This window comes from Equus caballus, chromosome X (genome assembly GCF_041296265.1).
Source record: "Equus caballus isolate H_3958 breed thoroughbred chromosome X, TB-T2T, whole genome shotgun sequence".
In the NCBI taxonomy this organism is placed as follows: domain Eukaryota; kingdom Metazoa; phylum Chordata; class Mammalia; order Perissodactyla; family Equidae; genus Equus; species Equus caballus.
In genome coordinates, this window is record NC_091715.1 from 119,692,056 (window position 1) to 119,713,789 (window position 21,734).

A 21,734-nucleotide genomic window follows, 5' to 3' on the forward strand; every position below is an offset into this window, starting at 1 on the left:
CCGGTACATAGTTGTGCATTTTCAGTTGTGGGTCCTTCTAGTTGTGGCATGTGGGATGGCGCCTCAGCATGGCCATGTCCGCGCCCAGGATTCAAACCACTGAAACCCTGGGCCGCCAAAGCAGAGCTCACGAACTTAACCACTTGGCCATGGGGCCGGCCCCTGAAGCACAAAAAGTTTTGATTTTGAATGTAAAATTATTTTTTTCTTTTGTCTCTTGTACATTTGGTCTGGTATCTAAGAAGACTTTGTATAATGCAACGCTATGCAGATTTACTTCTGTGTTTTATAGTTTTAGCTCTTACATTTAGATCTTTCTTCCATTTTAAGGTAGGTATTGTGTATGGTGTGAGAGAGAGTCCAGTTTCATTGTTTTGCATATAGATATCCAATCGTCCCAGCATCATTTGTTGGACTAGTCTTTCTCCATTGAATTTGGTTGGCATCAAATAGCCATCAATATAAGGGTTTATTTCTCGACTCTGATTTTTATTCCATTGATCTACATCTATCCTTATATCGTACTATACTGTCTTAATTACTGTAGCTTTGTATTAAGTTTTGAAATCATGAAGTGTGAGTCCTCCAAGTTTATACTTTTTAAAGATTGTTTTGACTATTTTGGATCCCTTGAATTAACATAAGAATTTTGGCATCAACATTACAATTTCTGCTAAGAAGCCAGCTGGGATTTTGATAGTCTGTAGGTCAATTTGGAGAGTATTGTCATCTAACAATATTAAGTCTCCAGATCCATGAACTGTCCTACTTTCTTTTGATGTCTATTTAGCCTTCAATTTGACTTTCTTACTAACACGAGAGTATTAGTGCTCACTTTTTTTTATTAAGGTAATGAAAGTTAACATCCTTGTGAAATTACAGTTGTACATCATTATTAGTCATGTTGTAGGTACACCACTTCACCCCTAGTGCCCTCCCCCCCCACCCCCCTTTCCCCTGGCAACCACCGATCAGTTCTCTTTGTTCATATGTTAACTCCCACCTATGAGTGGAGTCATACAGAGTTCGTCTTTCTCTGTCTGGCTTATTTCACTCAATATAATACCCTCAAGGTCTATCCATGTTGTTGTGAATGGGACGACTTTGTCCTTTTTTATGGCTGAAGTAGTATTCCAGTGTGTGTGTGTGTGTACACCACATCTTCTTTATCCAGTCATCAGTTGCTGGGCACTTAGGTTGGTTCCATGACTTGGCTATTGTGAATAATGCTGCAATGAACATAGGGGTGCATGGAACTTTTGGAATTGCTGATTTCAGGTTCTTAGGATAGATACCCAGTAGTGGGATGGCTGGGTCATAAGGTATTTCTATTCTTAACTTTTTGAGGAATCTCCATACTGTTTTCCATAGTGGCTGCACCAGTTTGCATTCCCACCAACAGTGTATGAGGGTTCCCTTTTCTCCACAGCCTCTCCAACATTTGTCACTCTTGGTTTTGGATATTTTTGCCATTCTAACAGGTGTAAGGTGATATCTTAGTGTAGTTTTGATTTGCATTTCCCTGATGATTAGTGATGATGAGCATCTTTTCATGTGTCTATTGGCCATCCGTATATCTTCTTTGGAGAAATGTCTGTTCATGTCCCCTGCCCATTTTGTAATTGGGTTGTTTGATTTTTTATTGTTGAGTTGTGTGAGTTCTTTGTATATTATGGAGATTAACCCTTTGTCGGGTAAATAACTTGTGAGTATTTTTTCCCAATTAGTGGGCTGTTTTTTTGTTTCAATCCTGTTTTCCCTTGCCTTGAAGAAGCTCTTTAGTCTGATGAAGTCCCATTTGTTTATTCTTTCTATTGTTTCCCTCATCTGAGGGGTTATGGTGTCCGAAAAGATTCTTTTGAAGCTGATGTCAAAGAGTGTACTGCTGATATTCTCTTCTAGAAGACTTATTGTTTCAGGCCTAATCTTTAGGTCTTTGATCCATTTTGAGTTTATTTTAGTGAATGGTGAAAAAGAATGGTTGATTTTCATTCTTTTACATGTGGCTGTCCAGTTTTCCCAGCACCATTTCTTGAAGAGACTTTCTTTCCTCCATTGTAGGCCCTCAGCTCCTTTGTCAAAGATTAGCTGTCCATAGTAGTGCTCACTTTTGAAAAGTTATTTTGTTTTGCATTTCCTCATTCACCCATGCATTCACTTTTTTTTTAAGATTTTATTTTTTCCCTTTTTCTCCCCAAAGCCCCCTGGTACATAGTTGTATATTCTTCGTTGTGGGTCCTAGAGTTGTGGCATGTGGGACGCTGTCTCAGCGTGGCTTGATGAGCAGTGCCATGTCCGTGCCCAGGATTCGAACCAACAAAACACTGGGCCACCTGCAGCAGAGCGTGCAAACTTAACCATTTGGCCATGGGGCCAGCCCCGCATTCACTTTTTAAAAAAGAATTTTTATTTTCATTCCATTGCAGTGTTAATATTTAAATATTGTTTAGAATAATACTTTAGTCAAAAAGGATGTAGATGTGGCTTTTAATATTTTCTAGAATGTCTTTAATGTCACTAAGAATAAGTAATTAGAGTTGGATTCCATAGTTTTCAGATTCCTTTTAATGCAAAATAAACAAGATTGATCATCATTATGTACTATCATATGATTGTTTTACTGAATTTGATTTTATTTTATTGTTAAAATTTAAGCTTAAATTTTAGTATACAAGTATGTATATGTTAATTTAAAGTAATGTGGTAACCACTTAATGTTGAATCTGAATGACTTTAATTGGACTTAATTAATTCTTAGAACATTAGAAAAAGCTAATGTTTTTTTTCTCCCCTCTACTATAGTCGGTGGTAGATGATTGGATAGAATCATACAAGCATGACCGAGATATAGCACTTCTTGACCTCATCAACTTTTTTATTCAGTGTTCAGGCTGTAAAGGTAAGATATATTTATTGTGGATGCAGAATGTTCTCAAATGGTCTCTTCTTTTTTGTTCCACTTGAAGATACATTAGCACTTAACACGGAAAATAATGCCAAGCTATTGAATTGTTTGCCTTATCAGCATATAAAATGTATAAGGAAAAAAGAACAAAGTAAGAGAGGAGATCTGTTGACACAGTTGTATTCATATATGTGAAAGTTGACTAAAAACGTGGCAGTTTATAATTGTTATGTTACTTTTATTAGATGTATTTCCCACTTTCAGCATCTGGTTTTAGGAACAAAGAAATGGATTAAGAAGGGAGGAGGAAGATATTGAAGAGATACAGGTTCAAATGGCAGGGAGTAAAGTGTAGGGAATTAAAAAGTGCCATGAATAACAGTAAGTAAGTAAGTAAGTAAGTAGGTAAGTAAGTAATAACTAAGTAAGTGAGTTAAGTAAGATATTGATGAAATTTCCAGTTTTTCTTCTAAAAGGTAGAGAAATTCTAGAGTGGGGAGTGGGGTTTTGTTTAAAATATTTTAACTTTACTTAAAAATATTTTGAAGTAGGAGTGGGGAAATATAAAATATAGTAATGTCTTCCCTGGAACAAGAATATTTAATGCAGACATTTGGCAGGGGGACAAAGTTACGTGAGTTTGGGAGTCATACATCCTGACCTGGATCACTAAATGAGTCACTGCAGATCATGGGCAGGTTCTGATCTATCCTATGGCTCCCTACTAGTTGGCCCATCCTTGAAGTTCTAGAAGATAAACAGGTAAATGTTACAGTGTTTTCCAAGGATATTACTTTTTTTATGAAAATGGCACCAAAAATGTGGGTGGGCATTAGAAGCCAGGAGGAGGGAATGTTAACTTAAAATTAGATCTAAAAAGTTCAGATGCTAAAGAATGACTGATTTAAACAAATCTGACCAAAATATCCCAAGAAGCAATTTACTTATATCTACTACTTTAATTCTACAATACTCCTTTAAAAATACTGTCATTGGAATTGAAAAACAACATTAGATGATGCATTTTATTTGAGATTGCTTACAACATTCACTGCAGCATGCGTGTTAAAAGTTATGTATGTGAGGCCTAATAGACAAATATATTAACTTCTTGAGTTTATGATCTTTAAAATACCATTAATGTGGTCAGTTTTGAGAAATTTTTTAAAAAAAATTTTTAAAAATTTTAGAGTACAGGAAGTTTCTTAGTTTGCTTCTGCTGACTTCTCAGAGGAAGTGTTCCAGTAATGACAATATAATGAGCCACATTAACTCTTTTAAAAAACGAGATAGATTAATATTATTTTATTTTGTCTGTGTCCTGTCCATCTTTCTAGAGTAGAGGGATAGAAGTACCTGTTTGTTGTATTATGTAATCAAGGACCATGTCCTTTCTCTTTAGATTCTTTGAAAATGGAAGGTTGATTGCAGAACAACTGAGTAGGTGCCAGAAATAATTTGATGAGTTGAAATTTGAATTTTTATCTTCAGTCTTCCCTGTTATACTGTAGTTTAGCCAGTTTTAGTTTCCTAATTGGTCTTCTGAATTGTAGTTTTAAAACAAAGCCGTAGCCAGAGCATTTTCTTTTTATCAGATGCATTTTTTTTCTGGCATTACTCTGATTATAAATTAGGAGTTTACCAACTCAACATTTGGATATACCTTGTCACAAACCAGGTTGTCAAGATTTTTAAAAATTGAGTTGTTGAAAACGTAAATTATCAGGTAGATTTAAGCACTGTCGTAGTATTTATTTTAGGGTCAAAAAAACTCCATAAAGGAGAATTTACCATATAATCAGAATGAAGGTCATTAAGTACTTTCAGGACACACTCAAAATTATTTTGATAGAATCCTTTTATAAATGAGTTAGAAACTTCTTTAAGTATATACAATGTACTTTAACCATTTCCTGTGGACTCAGAAGTGTCATTGTGAGCATCAGTGATTTTACTGTAGTTAGGCCTTCCGCAGCCATTGAGGTGTGGATGGATATTTCGCCCTACACTGAAAAGCTCCAAACTGCTTCGTGATTGGTGATTCTGTGGCCAATGTTGTTGCCTTCTTTCTTTCCTGGTCAGCTGTCACTTTTTAGTTAACTAGTTTTTAGTAGTCTGACTTCATGTCCCCCACACTTAAAAGGCCTCTGGCCTGATGTCTTAGTGACGCCTTCATAACTGCCTTAGGAGTTGTATGCAAGGAGTTTGTGACAGCTACTTTTTTCCTGCTTGTTTTTGGGTTTCTGGCTGTTATATGGTCTGTGAAATGAGAGGAGAAGCTTTAGAAATGGGACATTTGTCAAGGTGTATGCAGTATGTTTACTTTGAGATTTATTGATAGATACATGTTTATTTCATAGAAGTTGTTTCAGGGCTTGAGTTACTTGTACTTCTCCAGCATTGCCAAGTTTACGGCACCTGGGTATAAAGTATGGGAAGGTTCTGAAGTTATATCCATGACCCTAGATTAAAATAAAAACCCTTCAACATTTTGAGAATGTACTTTTTAAGCTAGGGAAATGGCGCTTTCTTCCAAATTTGTTAATATTTTTAAACAATCATTTGGTTCTTTAATGTTGTAAGTAAGGGCTCTTCCACAGTACCACTAGAAATTGACCTCACATGGGAGTGGACAGCATGATGTAGATGAATAATCTCAGACAAATTATTTAACTTCACTTTCCCTTAGCCTTAGTTTCCTCATCTGAAAGGCCAGGGTTATAGTACCTGCTTCATAGGCTTGTTACCAGGGCCAAATATTTGTAAAGTGGCTGGCGCATAGGAGGCTTTAATGGGTCTTAGTTCCTGTTCTACCCCTGCTGGCTTTGTTATGCTACTGGAAAGTCTTAAATTGCATGCCCGCAGAGAAGGAGCTTAAGTATCGATTGTTCTTTTCAGGTTTGGGGTTGAAAAGGGAGTATGTTGTTTTGTTGTTGTTTTACATTTACACACACACACACACACACACAGACACACACACACATATGAGTACATGCATGTACTTTATAAATGTAGCTTGGTCAGGGGCTAGCCAGATGGCGCAGCGGTTAAGTTTGCACATTCTGCTTCTCGGTGGCCCGGGGTTCGCTGGTTTGTATCTCGGGTGCAGACATGGCACCGCTTGGCAAAACCAATGCTGTGGTAGGCATCCCACGTATAAAGTAGAGGAAGATGGGCATGGATGTTAGCTCAGGGCCAGTCTTCCTCAGCAAAAAGAGGAAGATTGGCAGTAGTTAGCTCAGGGCTAATCTTCCACAAAAAAAAAAAAATGTAGCTGGGTCAATTGAAATAAATCTGTTAATTATCTCTAGTTTTTATAATAAATCTCATCTTAGTAACAAGATATTTTTCTTTTAGATGTTACCATATTTATGGTATGCCTAGTGACAAGACTGGCAAGGAATAATCTAGCAATAGAAATGTGGTTTTGAAAGTGGTGGTTTTTACTTTTTAAAAATGTCGACACCCAGTCAGTGGAAATTCGTGTACATCTTTATGCATTGTCTCCTTCTCATAACTTTTTCCTAGAAATCCTTTATCTGATATTTGATCTCTACCTGGCTAACCTTTACTATTTCTTATAACATGCATCTTTTCTCCTCTCCCATCCTCCTTTAAAATTCTAAATGTCCTTATCAGATTCCTTCTTTGTGAAACACCTGACCTATGCTAATCTTTTTTTTTGTCTGAGCTATAGCTTTTCCTGACATTGCCACTCAGGGCGTTTATTATGTACTACCTTTAATAGTTTATTTTTTCCTTCCTTCCTTCCTTTTTTTGGTTATTCTTCATTTAAACTTCCAGCTAGATTACAGGCTTCTGGATAGGCGGGAAGTACAAGTTGCTATTTCTGTTTATTTAAAGCCCTTTTAGAGGATGATGGGATGTAGTTGCCTTACATATAGTAGTGCTTAATAAAGAATCCTGGCTAGAGTGAACTCTACCTGTTACTCTTTCCCTTATTATCTTTAGGGTCATCCTCAAGGTTTTAAATGTTACCTTGGATGCTATGTCATCCTTGATGGACATATGTTTTATATTAAAGGGCTAAGCCAGTATACATCTTATAGGCATGAGTAAAGTAAGTTGGGTAGAAATGGCCAAGGCTGATTGAGCTAGGAAGAAAGATACTTGTCATAAGTGTGGGGCTGTTTTCTTGTGTGTATTGAGAGTAGCATTTATTCATACAATTGAGTATTACAGTAAAGATCACTTAATAAATAAGCATACCTTATTGTGCGACTGTAGATAATTTAGTGTTAGAGACTGACTTAGAAGTTCTCTTTATTTTTGTCATTCTACCATGTATTAACTTCTTACACTTACGTATTTCAGGAGTTGTCACGGCAGAAATGTTCAGACATATGCAGAACTCTGAAATAATTCGAAAGATGACTGAAGAGTTTGATGAGGTAACTTATTACCCTAAATGTTTTGATAATTTTGTGCATGTTGATCTTGATTTACTCTTGAAAGTATTCTTAAATTCTGAGTGTTAGTGTTGTGAATAAGTCCTTTGGCATCAGATTCAAGCAAGTGATGGCTATGTGACCTTGGGCAAGTTGTTAACTTAGCATCAGTTTCATCATCTGTAAAATGGGGCTAATAATACTTATCTCATAAGGCTGTTATGAAGATTGAATTCAGCAATGTTTGAAAAGTTCCTTAGCATTTTATAATATTCTGCACATAGTAAGAACTTAATGGTAGTTATTATTAGTGTCAAAAAACTAAAATTTAAGGAAGAATAAAATTTAGAGCCCGAGAACATATCTTGGAATGTTGTAAAAGTAAAATTGGTCAATCATCAGGGAGCCAGGTAGTTGAGGCAAAGAAAAAAAAATATATATGTAAAATTTTATTGTTTAAAATCTCTTTTGTGTTTCCAATATGAATAATAAGAACAATGCAAATAAAAAATAAGTAATAGATTAGACTTGAATTGATCCTTTATCACTGTGATGTCTTTGAAATACTGTTACCAATAAAGACATATTTATATTTGCTATAATATAAGCTCTTTCAGGGCAGGGGTTTTTGTTTGTTTCATTCCTTTTCACCGTGGATTTTCAAATAGAAAGCCTTGTCTCATTTGAGTTTTGTTTGATCATTTTATCCTTGCTTACTCTGATGAAGGAGCTTTCAACTATCATTCTAAAAGATAGACAAGAGTTGTTAAAAAAGCTTTGGTGATCACTAAGTGCTATTAATCAGTCTCCGAGTAGTTGAGAGGTAATCAATTGAGTACTGATATTATTTTAACCTTCTAATATTAAATGTTTTAGTGAGAACCTTAAAGGAAACAGTTATTTGAGATAAGAATCCTGAAATATATGAAAATAGCAGCAAACCAAGTTGCTAACAACAATTAAGGTGATACATTTCAATATAGTCACTAAATGAGCCAATCAGAAAATATGGAAGAAAACATTTTTGTGGAGTATTAGGACCTTATTCTCAGATGAGAAATAGTTCAGCTTATATATGGCATGACAAAATTAAAAAGAAAATTTCTCTAATGACAAAATTTAATTGTTAAAAACTTAATAAAGTATACTGATAAAATGACCTTAAGTCTCTAGGATATTCTTGTTAGAAACTCTTACTTTTAGAGGTTCTATGTAGTATTGGTCTCTGCTTTTAAGGACTTGTTTGTTTTTAAGGACTTGTTTGTTTTTAAGGATTTATGGAGAATCCGAATGTAATTTTGTTAACAATGCCCCGTCTTTATATAGAGGGATACCTGAGTACCAGTCTTTCCAGCCTCTACTAGCTACATTTCCATTTCTTTTTAAAATTATCTGATTGTTTTTGTCTGTTGGCTATTTGATGGCCTGAAGCTAATGAAAACGTATGTTGTAATATTTCCATTTTTTATAAATCATACACCAATCTTTAGACTAAGAATATGATTTCATCGTTTTGAGTCCATTAAAAACTATAACTTTGGTTTGATTTTGGTTTGCTTTTGTTTTAAAGAAATTTAATAGGCATATCTTTGCTTATCAGACTAAAGTTCTGCTTTGATGGGAGAGGCTTTTTTTTTTAAACCTCTGAGTAATTGGTATATATTTTAATTCGTTAAAGTGAATTCAGAATATCCTTTGGTCTTAAATAAAAGAGAAGAGGTGTTCAAAGTTACCTCTAGCTTTGCATATTATTCTTCTGCCTACTTTGAGGATTTATTGGAGAAGGAAGGTGAGATAAAGGAATCTTTTCAGCTTCTACCTAGGGTATTTCAAAAACAAGTGAAATTTTATTGTCATGCATTTTAAATGGAATTACTGTTTAAAATTTCTGTTTTAGGATAGTGGAGATTATCCACTTACCATGGCTGGTCCTCAGTGGAAGAAGTTCAAATCCAGTTTTTGTGAATTCATTGGTGTATTAGTACGGCAGTGTCAATATAGTATCATATACGATGAGTACATGATGGATACAGTCATTTCACTTCTTACAGGATTGTCTGACTCACAAGTCAGAGCATTTCGACATACAAGCACCCTGGCAGGTCAGTATTTAGAAATATTTTCTGTGTATTTCCTTAGGTTAGAGATGAAAATGATTTTCATTAAAAGAAATGAAATAATGGTGACAGATTAATTAATTTTGTTTATAAAGTAACCACTTAGAGGACTTCTCCCCTCTCCTCCAAACCCCCGTGAATTACTGAGAATAGGATGATATTTTCAGTTTTGATTCTGTGAAGGCATACTATAGTAGTATGTGATGGTTTTCTTGTGGTTGACCTACTTGATTACTGTGCCACAGAAAGGGAAAAGAGGTGGATAGAAATGTGTGTGGTTCTTAAAAGATGTTTTATTAGGGGGGATATTGATAGCAAATTTGGAGAGACTGAGTCATTTTGGATATGTAGTCCTAATGACTCTTATTTTGTCTGATACACACAGTCCCTCCTGCTATCATGGGTCCCTACAGGATAATGCTTACTCTTTAACCACACCACAAAAAGTTGATTTTTCTTATGTTTCTGAGTAACGTTAGTCTGAGTCAAATTCTTTGATCTTTAAATTTTAATGAAACAAGTTACGTTTTTAAGCCTCACATGATTAATACTAGAACAGGGATTTTTGGTGTTGATGATAAAATCTTTTGGTTTCTCCTTTGTGCTAAAGGTAAAATTATTGATACATGTATTGTTGAATAGGAGCTTTTTGATTGGTTTTTGAATAAATCAAGTAGGTATTAATTGTTACTGTAGTATTCTAAGTCTTAATGATAAAGTACTTTGATTTCTACCAAAAAATTTCATTCTCTAAGTGTGGGGATACTTTTGCCCCTTAGAATATTTTCCCAAAGATTTAAAGCTATGATTAAAGATATATTTCTGCCAAGTCCTCCGTTTTTAAAAATAAAATGCAGACAGTCACCCTATAGGTTTTTTTGTTTTTAGATTTCAGGTCACAAAAATGATTGTGATCTTGCTCTATGAACTTAGGTAGCATTTAATGTTAAGAACTTGATGGCTAAGGTAAAGTAACACAAGTGTGGTGGCATAAGGTGAATAATTTTAGATCAGTATGATAAAGTGGTTTGCTGAGAGTATGAAATAGCTCAGAGCAAAAAATTGGGAATCTCTTTTAAAGAGAGGCAGTAGCCACAAATTAAGATTTAGTTTTGTATTTTTCTGTCATATAATGAACCAGGTCTGAGAAACAGTCTGGAGTAAGCTACAGAAAGCATAAAATAGTCAGATATTTCCATTACTAAGTTTTAAACCACAGGCAGTGAGTCTTGTCTCAGGAGCAAGAGTTCAATAATAGAAGGTGGGGATCTGGAGGAAGTCTAATAAAAAGCATTTCATTAAGTGATGTTTTACTTTTTGTACTTTTAACTTTTCATTTAGATCTTTTCTTCATAATTTCACTGTTGTCTTTATGATGATATGTAATAGAGTAAAATTGAAATCAAATACTGATAAAACTCCAGCATTTTTACACACTGTAGTTTGATATAAAACACTCCAAGCTCCCTCCCTTTGTTACTGAGATAGCTAAATGACTGCTGTGTGAACCAAAATTTACTTAGAAGGTGAGCCATGATCTCTGAAAAAGATCATTGTAGGGGACATATTATAGAATAGTGAGATTTGAGCATAGTCTGGAGTCAGATTACCTAGTTTTGAATCCTGGTTTAACTGCTTATATGAACTGTGTAATCTGAGGCAAATTTCTTAATCTCCCTGAGCTTTGGTTTCCTCATGAATGAAATGGGGATAATACTTAACTTTGAGAGCTGTTGTGAGGATTAGGAGGTAAATCCATGAAAAGTACTTGACATAGGTAACTGAGTGACATATAGTAAGTATTCAGTACGTATTAGCTGTTTTGTTATTGTTGTCATTTGTAGCAGCTGTATTTTTCTTTTCTGTTAGAAGCAGAACAGCCTATCTTGTTTTTAATTTCTTTTAATTTGATCTTAAATTGTAAGTTTTTGCATCTGTGAGACTAATTTCAACATTTTCCATTTAAAAATAGCTATGAAGTTGATGACAGCTTTGGTGAATGTGGCACTAAATCTTAGCATTAATATGGATAATACACAAAGACAGTATGAGGCAGAACGGAATAAAATGATTGGAAAACGAGCCAACGAGAGGCTAGAACTCCTGCTACAGAAGCGGAAAGAGGTAAACTTTTATATAGAATACTTAAGATATTAATATGTGACCAGTTTGGTCACTATTAGTTATGATATAACTTTTCTAGTTCAGCAGAGAAAAATTTTTGTAACATTTAAATTTAAATAACATTTCAAGTTGTTTATATGTCTTAGTTAGTTTTGTGAACTGTCCATGCCAACAATACCTTTTGCATCTATTTTCTTTCTGTATGGAATAAGATTAAGAGTTCAAGACTTCAAGTAAGGAATCCTGGGCTAGTCTGACAAGTTTTTTTCATCTCTACTGTGAAAAAAATCTTTCCTAACTTCCTCCCTCAGCTTGTTGTCAGGATGAAATGAGGTTTCACTTATGTGAAATCACTTTCAATAATATTTTATGAGCTGTTAATGGTGTCTAAATCTGTGGGTTTTCTTTGTAGTGTAGGAGGCACTTGGTTAACGTTAGTCACTGACCACTAAATTCAACTTTGAATGAGGAAAATATGTTTTTCAGCCTTATGCTAAATAACAGTAAATAAAATATTTTGATGTTGTGTTTGATTTAAATTCTTCCTTCACTGGTGATAGAGCATTTTGCTATCTGATATCGGGGATTTTTAAAAAAAATTTCTAATAGGCAAATTTTGATGTTTCAGAAATATTAGTAATGCAGTTGAGTTAAATTATTTGCCATGGTAATCCATAGATTACTTGATTTTGACATTTTATGGGGGGAGGGGATGGTAGCTGTAGTTTTAAGTTGATTATTTCTGAGATAGTCAAAGACTTTTTAAAATGCCCCAACTCTAGAAAAGCCAGGAAACTCTTGCCCATATTCCCCCATGCCTAAATTTCTCATCTTTTTCATATAGTTTGAAATGAAGAATTTACCTTTTTGCCCCTTAGTTAACACATTTCATCAGATGATTTATTAGGTAAACATAATGCATGTCTTAGTCCTTAAAATTATGACCTAATTCTTGGACATAAATTTAAGATTATGAGCATACAGGGGACCAGCCGCGTGGCCAAGTGGTTAAGTTTGAGTGCTCTGCTTCGACAGCCCAGGGTTTTGCCGGTTCGGATCCTGGGCGCAGACATGACACCACTCGTCAGGCCACGTTGAGGTAGCATGCCACATGCCACAACTAGGAGGACCCACAACTAAAAAAATATACAACTATGTGCTGGGGGGATTTGGGGAGAAAAAAGAGGGGAAAAAAAAATTGGCAGTAGTTGTTAGCTCAGGTGCCAATCTTTAAAAAGAAAAAAGAAACAAAACAAAACAGATTATGAGCATACAATGAGTGGGTATAGGTAAAAGGGTTTTGAGGTTAAGATTCCTGTATAGATATATCAATATTTCTAGGTTATGGTTAAGTTTTCAAACATGTTGGAAGACCACATGTACCTTTGACTGTTTATCTGTGTTAATAAATATAAGAAATGCATGCCCTTGTTAGCATTATTTGGAAATGCAAGGTTATATTCATAAAAAGAAAAAAAGACATTTTACCAAAGCACAGAACATAATCAAAAAGCTAATTCATACTTAGATTATGAAAGAATTTTATCATAATTCTCAAGCTCTGAAATAATTTTCTCTTAACTCTCAAGCTCTGAATTGAAAATATATGGGAATAGATAAGCCAACCAATATTTGAAATATTTACTTGATTATTTCAGGTGAGCTTTGTTCCTCGCAAAGAATTTCACAGGGAGACAAATTTTATACCAGGTTGTTTTACTCAAATTCCTTTTGTTCTTGACCAGGCACTAGTTAACGGAACTTTTCTTTTTCAGATGATAAAGATCAAAATAATGAAATATTGTTTTGCTTTTTTCCCATATGAACAGATCCGTTATATAATACATGATATGGATTGTATTAGACTACTTAACAGATTTGTTTACATATTCTTTATGCAATAGAAATTTGTGAGCATTAGAAAAAATTAACCTACCAGCTAAATGTTACAAGCCAAGTCAAATATTCCACATATCAAGGGCCTTTAGCTACCTGATATACAACAGCTGTTAATTTTCCTATGTGGTTACTAATGTCTAGTGGAATTAAAAATTAGTTGTAACCACCCAAACACTGGAAAAACCTGCATTTGTACTTGTAACAACTTTTAGATGTTCTTTTGGTTGTTTTCCGTTACAATTATAAAGAAATGATATGATATATTCTTTTCAGCTTCAAGAAAATCAAGATGAAATAGAAAATATGATGAATGCAATATTTAAGGGAGTGTTTGTACATAGATACCGGTAAGTCAGGACGGTTTTTTCTATGTAATTCTTACTGTATTCAAATTTGGATATTTAGTGATTTAGGCAGTATAAATTAGTGGAAAGAGCCTTAGAATAAGATCATTGTTCGAATCTAAGCTCTTTGACTGCTTGAAACACTTGAGGCAAGTTATTTAACTGCTCCAAACTTGATGTTTTCTATCTGATAAATTGGGTAATGTGATGCTTAACTTGTAGCTGCCCAGTAAGTGGAAGCTACTGCTGTTATTAGGAGTCAGAGTACAGAATACTTCATTGCTTTTGGATGTAATGTACTATGTTAGCAGAGACTCTTCATGCTGACTTCTGACTCTCTTCTCTTCTATTTGAATATCAGTGGGAAAATTTGGATAGATTTAAGTGAGACATTTTCTTTTGCTATTTTGAATGAGCACGGGAAAGAAATAGATAATCTTATCTCCATTTCTGCTGTAACCTCTTCTTTAAACGTTGGTGGCGTTTCTATTTGACTTCTCCCTCATTTCAAGTTGGCAGTTATTGAATCAGGTTAATATTTCCTTTGTAATATACTTTTGTCCATTCTTACCTTTTTATTTCTATTGTTTCCATTACTTTAGTCTATTCCCTCATCATTCTCATGCCTAGAGATTATTCCAGTTTTCCCCCAAAATGTTGTTTTGTTGCGTTTTTCTCTGCTCAAAAGCCTTCAATGACTAGCAGTCCCTATAGGATGAATTAGAAATAATTTAGTCTGACATTCAAATCCAAATTGAGCTTGGCCTCAGTGATCTGTGTAACTAATTCTCGCCTGGAAAATTATACTCTAACCAGAGTAGTGTGCCTGCTGTCTTCTGAACACATCATGCCCAGCAAGTGTGAGCAAAGGTTTTATTTAATTTTAAATATTTGTGTGGTGAGAATTATACTTTGCCAACTATACTGTAAGTTCTTGACGTTCAGGGGCCATGCTTCAGTTCTACTTTTAAATCCTCTGTAATACTTAAGATAGTGGTATATTCATAGTAAGTATGGAGTACTTGGCATCTCTTGAATAAACTACAAGTCCTGTGGTATAGTGGTACTGATATGCATAATTTTTCCTTTCTCCATTCAGCGATGCAATAGCTGAAATCCGAGCTATTTGCATTGAAGAAATTGGCATTTGGATGAAAATGTATAGTGATGCCTTTCTTAATGACAGTTATTTAAAGTATGTTGGTTGGACTATGCATGATAAGGTAAGATAATGCCCTACAGACTGGTTGTTTGTCTACATGTAGGCATAGCTATCTGCAGCTCTCATTCATAATGAGTTATCTGCATGTAGGTATACCTGGGACCACGTTCCTATAGGCCTCTCTCCTTGATTCTTTTCTATCTACTGCATGAAAATATGGTCTCTATCGCATCAAGTCCCCTAGATTTTTGAATCTTGGCCACTGATTGAGCCTTCAATCTTGAATTAATTTTTGTACTGAAACATTAGGATCATATAGGTGGTGGTAGTGAGGCATTTCTTAGAGCAGTAACAAGAGTCCTTACTCTGTTAATATGTGAGTGCTACATATTTTAAAAATTTCCTTAATTTTGATTCTCTCTTTTGATAAATGTATATTTTAGTCAGCTTATAAGTTACAACTTGGCCTCTGACTTTTTTTATTTTTTATTTTTTTATTAATCTACCTTTCTCTTAGGCTGCCTCTTCACTAGCCTTGAAGTTCCTTGTATATATCCCTTACAAATATTACTTTCTGTAAAGGAAAACTTACTGTGAAATATGCTACTATCGTCTTTCACAATAGTATTGCTCTGAACAGATTTTCAAAAAATTTTCATTTGGCCTACAGAAATAGTAACCCCAAAGGTATTTAGTCTTAAACGTATGTATTGATTACAATTTTTGCATTATCAAAGATGAGAGTTTCTGAAGAAATGCTTTTGTATAGAATATATTTAAAAATTTTAAGTAGAAAATATTGCATATATCTTGAATATTCACGTTGAAAATAAGCAAAGATTTAATGCGTTTTCTCCTCTTATTTCATTTAGCAAGGGGAGGTAAGACTGAAATGTCTCACTGCTCTTCAAGGGCTTTATTATAACAAAGAGCTGAATTCCAAACTGGAGCTTTTTACCAGTCGGTTCAAGGTGAGTATTACTTTAAGTATTTAAAAATTACGTATTATTTGAAAATATTTTTTTCTTGCTTTCACTTTAAAAAATCTTAATTTTTTTGTACTTAGGATAGAATTGTGTCTATGACCCTTGACAAAGAATATGATGTTGCAGTACAAGCAATAAAGTTACTCACTCTTGTTTTACAGTAAGTATGTATTTGCTGCATATTACTAAGGTCCAGATATCTAAATAATACATTAAATTACTCGGTTTAAATTTATCTAGATCTAAATTTTAATAACTTATGTCATGGAGTTTTACAGCTGGAAGTTTAATTTTATCATGTACGGTTGAGGAAACAGAAAGAGGAAACCATTAAACTAGAAAATTCTGAGTTAGAGATTCCTGTGTTCTCATTCTCCTTGCTAGTTTCCTTTCCATTTTAGTGTCTTAGATGCTCTTGAAATAAAGTTAAACACTTGAGTGTATAAAATGTGCTTATTATATTTTGTCACACTTTTAGAAATTAGTATTTACTGAAACTTTTTTGTAGATAATCTGAATTTAAAACATTCTATTATGTTAAAATATAATAGTGATACAATTTTTTTCCTTTTTTAAAAACTGGTAACCTATATATAACATAAAATTTACCCTTTTAAACATATTTAAGTCTACAATTCAGTGGCATTAAGTATGTTCCCATTGTTGTGCAGCCATCACCATTATCCATCTCTCGAACTTTTTTATCATCCTGTACTGAAACTCTGTACCCATTAAACACTACCTCCCAATTCCTGCTTCCTCCCGACCTCTGACCAACACTGTTCTAACTTTCTCTGTGATTTTAACTATTTTAGGTACCTCATTTAAGTGGAATCAAAGAATGTATTTCCTTTTGTATCTGGCTTATTTCACTTAGCTTTAGTGTCTTCAGGATTCACCCATGTTGTAGCATGTATCAGAATTTCATTCCTTTTTGAGGTTCAGTAATACTCCGTTGTATGTTTATACCATGTTTTGTTTATGCATTCATCTATCTGTGGACATTTAGGTTGTTAATACGATCCAAAGAATAATTGCGAAGAGTCTTTTTTGTAATCAGAGTATGCTAATTCTGACACTGTTATGGGAAATTTATCGTGTGAGAGTAGCAAGCAAGGCTGTGACAAAAGCCGAGAAACAACTGCCCAATATGATTTTAAGCCATATTGTAAAACCATAGTAATTTTAAAATTTTGGTACTGGTTCGTGAATAGACAGAGATCAGTGACGGAGAATAAAGAGTAGAGACAAATGCAAATACATCCAGGAGCCTAGTATAGAGCAAGCGTGGCATTTCCTATCATAAAATAAAATAGTTTTGTGACAACTGGCTTTTATTTGGGAGAAAATTAAATTAGATTCCTATTTCATTCCTTATACAAAAATAAAATGTTTAAATGCCAATAAATGAAACCATTAAAGAACTAGATGAAAACTTGGGGAAGAATAAAAGTTTTTATTTTATATGTAAAATGACTGAGCAATATCTTATTGAATGTGATAAAACCTACACATTAAAAAATCATTGAATTAACTACTTAAAAAACTGAAAATGTCTATATGACATAAGATACCATAAACTCAGAAAACAAATGACAGATTGGGCAAAATATTTGTATAATAGCTGTCAATTTTGATAAATCAATAAAAAGAACAAAGACCTAATAGGAAAATAGTCAAAAGTTAGGAACTAGATCATTGACAGAAAATAAAAAGTTAGACATAGGAAACGATGTTTAGTCACACTGAATTAGAGACATGTATGTTAAGATGAGACCATTCTTTACCTCTTGCTTGACAAAGAAGCAAAAATGTTTTGTAGTACACTAAGTTGTTGAGGTTATGCAAAAACAGACCCCTTATTCGTTGTTGATGGGACTATAAATTGGTATCATCTCTTCGGAGAAAAGCTTGGCTTTATTTAAAATGTAAAACGTTCACATCCTCTAACATAGCATTGTTTGTAATAGAATTTTGGAAATAGCCTAGATAGTTATCAAAAAGAAAAATTAATATATGAGAATAGCTAATATAAGCACCTTTTGTGGCTTATCTCATTGAATACAGCAGCCCTGTGAGATGGTGGTAGTTGTTACGCCAATTTATATGAAATGGACTGCACTGCAGTCATGAAGAAGGCAGCTCTTAGATATACTCTGATTTTTGAGAATTCACTGGGAGCATTTTGAGCAGTCTTAACTAGTGCATTTTTCTTGAATTTTTAATTGGATTTGAAAATTATAAATATACATGCACATTATGAAAATATTGAAAGAATCTTGAAATAAATAAAAAAGTAACAGTACTCCACATGTATTTCTATAGCTTCTTCCCCCTTCCTTTGTAATACACTATGGACATGTTTCCTTGTTGTTTCTCATATTTTTATGAAGGGTAATAGACAGCCATTTATGTTGATTCAGCCATGTATATACCTAAAAACTGAAACTTGTCAGGAACATTCCTTCTTAAACAGTTAAAATGAGTGAACTACTACACATTTACTATACTTTAACTGATTTGATTCAATATATATTTTTTAATTATAAAACAACTCAAATGGATTTTCCAAAAATAATCCGTTATTAATACATAGAGTAATTTAAATAAAACTGCTTTTGAAACTTGAATTTTAACACTTTGGTTTCATTTCTCTCAAAAAGAAGTAATATTTCTTTATACATCAGACTTCTGAAAACCTTGAGCACAGCAGAAATCCAAAAGGATCTGAGCTCCTCAACTAAGGCTTTTCTCTCTGGTGGTGGTGCTTTGATTCTTAATTTACACATAATAGTAAAAACCTATATTATTTATGTCACAGTAGCCTAAAAGTGTATGAGGAAGGAATGAGGTGCCAGAGACCGGGACCCCAAATGCGGAGTCTGCAGAAGAAGAACCCAACAAGGATGACCCTGGCCCTGTGGTTGATGGGCTTAATAATGGCTTTGATTTACCTAACAATACCAGAAGGTTTTGTTAGGTTTATTTTGTTCTTTTAAAGTAAGATCAGGAAAATGAGCAGAGTTTTCCACTGATAGATTGTAATTAAAAGTCTTTGGCACTTAAATTTTTATTTGGAAAATCCATTTGCATTGCCTTATATGGTGTTCAGTACATGGTAGATGAAGTATTCTTTATCATTATGAGATAACTGGAGTGTTAGTATATTTTAATGTTGTGATTTTGTCCTTGATGTTACTATGAAAGTGTTCTCTGATTATTACCTCTAAGCTCTTAGCGTGCTACCATTTTATTTTCTACCTTGGTTTATATTGTCTTCATTTCCCTTTAGCATCCTTGTCACGTTATTACTTCTCTTCACCATTTCTTTACATTCAGTATTCACTTTAATTTTACCTCCCATTGATCTTAGATGTTAACAGACTACTTAGCTCTTTTGTCAGGGCAAGCTTTTACTGACAGACAATAACCAAATAAGGTTGATTTCTTTTTTATTTTTTTTAACAGAAGTTAGTGAAAGTGTACTATTTTTTAATGTATGAGCATGGATTTTTATACTCAATATGCTTAAAATTGTGACATTATTTTAAAAAACTGCTACTGCTTATTTCTTTTTAGGAGTAGTGAAGAAGTTCTTACTGCAGAAGATTGTGAAAATGTCTATCATCTGGTTTATTCAGCTCACCGGCCAGTAGCAGTAGCAGCTGGAGAATTTCTCTACAAAAAGTAAATCTATATTTCTGTTACTCATTTTCTAAAGTATAGTTCTATGACAGTAATTTATTGTGTTATAATTGATATTAAAATATGTATATATAACTTACTTTAAAAAATTACACAGTACAGGTCAAATTGAAACTTTCACATTTTACTGTTTCCTTTAAAAGTTTCGATTTCTCTTCTCCAGTTCTTTTGATTTAAGTTAAATCTCTAAAGGGAAATGTACCCATGTCTTTTAATAGATGTGCTTAAATATACCTAACTATATCATAATGTTAAGACTGATCTCTTCCTAATTTTTCATACTTTTTTGCTCTGATGTCATCTTCCAAATATTGCCTATACTATAATATTTAGTCTTAAGCCTATTTTTACTTCACTTTAGAAAATATTTAAGTTTTGCGGCAAGTACTTGATGTAGTTTGACTTAAAAATCCTACAATCTCTTTAATTTTATGTTGCTATTTAATACCTCAGATTAGGTTGTATAGATAGCAGTGTGAATATCTGATCACAGAAAACATTCAGCAAATGTTGTGTAATGGCTTTTAAAGAGAACAATTTGAACCATATGGGCTGTATATTTTTGTAAGGTTTTATTAAAATGACGATTTGGGATGAGGCATTTATTAGAAAGAGTGCATGATGTAAAACATTTTATGCTACGGTTTTCGATTCATTGTTTCCAGTAATAGTTTTCTCTTGTTGTTTATAAGGAAAAATGACCATGATATTCATAGACAGAGGCCACTAAGTTCAGACATTGTGATAATTATGCAAGGATAGAAGGAAAATATATGTTCACTTTTAAAGAGAAGAATATTTATCATGGATTTATGTACATAGATGATATAGGTTAGTCATTGTAATACTTTTCATGAAAGGAAATGGTTACATAAACTACAGTAAGGCTTTTCAAAAGAAGTAATTCACAATTCAGTACAATTAACTCCAGAAGTTAATTTAAGAGGATTTAGAAGCACCATCAAGTGCGAAATGAAAAAAGTTTATAGCAATTATTTACTTGGCTATAATGTTGGACAATATTGTACCTACGCACCTCCCATTTACTCTTTTGTTAGATGTTTGAATATGGAATCCAGGCAGTTTTTGTTTTTATTAGGAAATACGGTTTTTTGTTTTTAAAAGTAAATATTTTGCATTGATCATAGGCTCTTCAGTCGTAGAGATCCAGAGGAGGATGGAATGATGAAAAGAAGGGGACGACAAGGTCCAAATGCCAACCTTGTTAAGACTTTGGTTTTTTTCTTTCTGGAAAGTGAGGTTAGTTGATATTTTATACTTATGTTCAAAGCAATTTGGAGATGGGATAAAAATGATGTACGTCTTAAAATCTTCCACATAGCACAGTAAATGTTGGATGGAATAGAATTCTACCCATTCCACAAAATTAAAAAATTTTCTACTTTTAGAAAGATGTTCAGATAATAGGATTTATATGTAGTGCTAAGAGCATGAATTTTGGAGTCAGAAAGACCTGATTGCCAGTTGGGCTCCTTTACCTATTTGTATAACCTTGGTTTAGTTACTTAATTTTTCTAAGCCGCATTTTCCTAGTAAAAATGTGGGTAATAATTTCTTAGGTAACACTGAGCTAATCCATGTAGAACTCTTAACACAGACTTAGCACTTTGTTAGTTCTCAATATTTGGTATCTGCTCTTATTACTAGTGTTGTAGATATAGATTTACATTTAACGTCAGCTCTTTTAGGTCTCCCTCAGGTTGAAGATTTGCCTGTTACCCAGAATTTGAGAGGGCCCAACATTCATTTTTGGTGTTCATATTATACATTATTTAATCATTGTTAGGGCCTTCTAATTAAATTTTCTAGTTTCTGTATGTAGAAGTACAGTCGATTTTACATATTGACCTCTTATCTGCAACTTTGCTAAATTCATTCATTTTAGTAAGTTTTCAATAGATTCCTTAGATTTTTCTATAAAATACAATCAAGTCGTTTGCAAATAATGATACTTCTTCCTTTCCCATATTTATATCATTTTTTTTTCCCAGCCCTACTGAACTGGTAAGGACATCCAGTAGAATCTTAAATAGAAGTGGTGAGAGTGTACATATTTGGATTG

At 33.6% G+C, this 21,734-nt stretch overlaps 1 protein-coding gene across 14 annotated transcripts in view; it reads left to right on the forward strand.

Moving 5' to 3' along the window:
• Nucleotides 1–21,734, forward strand: part of STAG2 (STAG2 cohesin complex component) — a 134,954-nt gene that overhangs the window by 71,491 nt on the left and 41,729 nt on the right. For all 14 annotated transcript variants that reach the window (XM_070257533.1, XM_070257534.1, XM_023633545.2 and 11 more), the window contains 10 exons: nt 2,803–2,899; nt 7,241–7,317; nt 9,212–9,416; nt 11,404–11,555; nt 13,728–13,801; nt 14,898–15,021; nt 15,833–15,931; nt 16,027–16,106; nt 19,526–19,633; nt 20,800–20,911. In XM_070257533.1, coding sequence (XP_070113634.1) covers nt 2,803–2,899; nt 7,241–7,317; nt 9,212–9,416; nt 11,404–11,555; nt 13,728–13,801; nt 14,898–15,021; nt 15,833–15,931; nt 16,027–16,106; nt 19,526–19,633; nt 20,800–20,911 — 1,128 coding nt within the window. The remainder of the gene's footprint in view (nt 1–2,802; nt 2,900–7,240; nt 7,318–9,211; nt 9,417–11,403; nt 11,556–13,727; nt 13,802–14,897; nt 15,022–15,832; nt 15,932–16,026; nt 16,107–19,525; nt 19,634–20,799; nt 20,912–21,734) is intronic.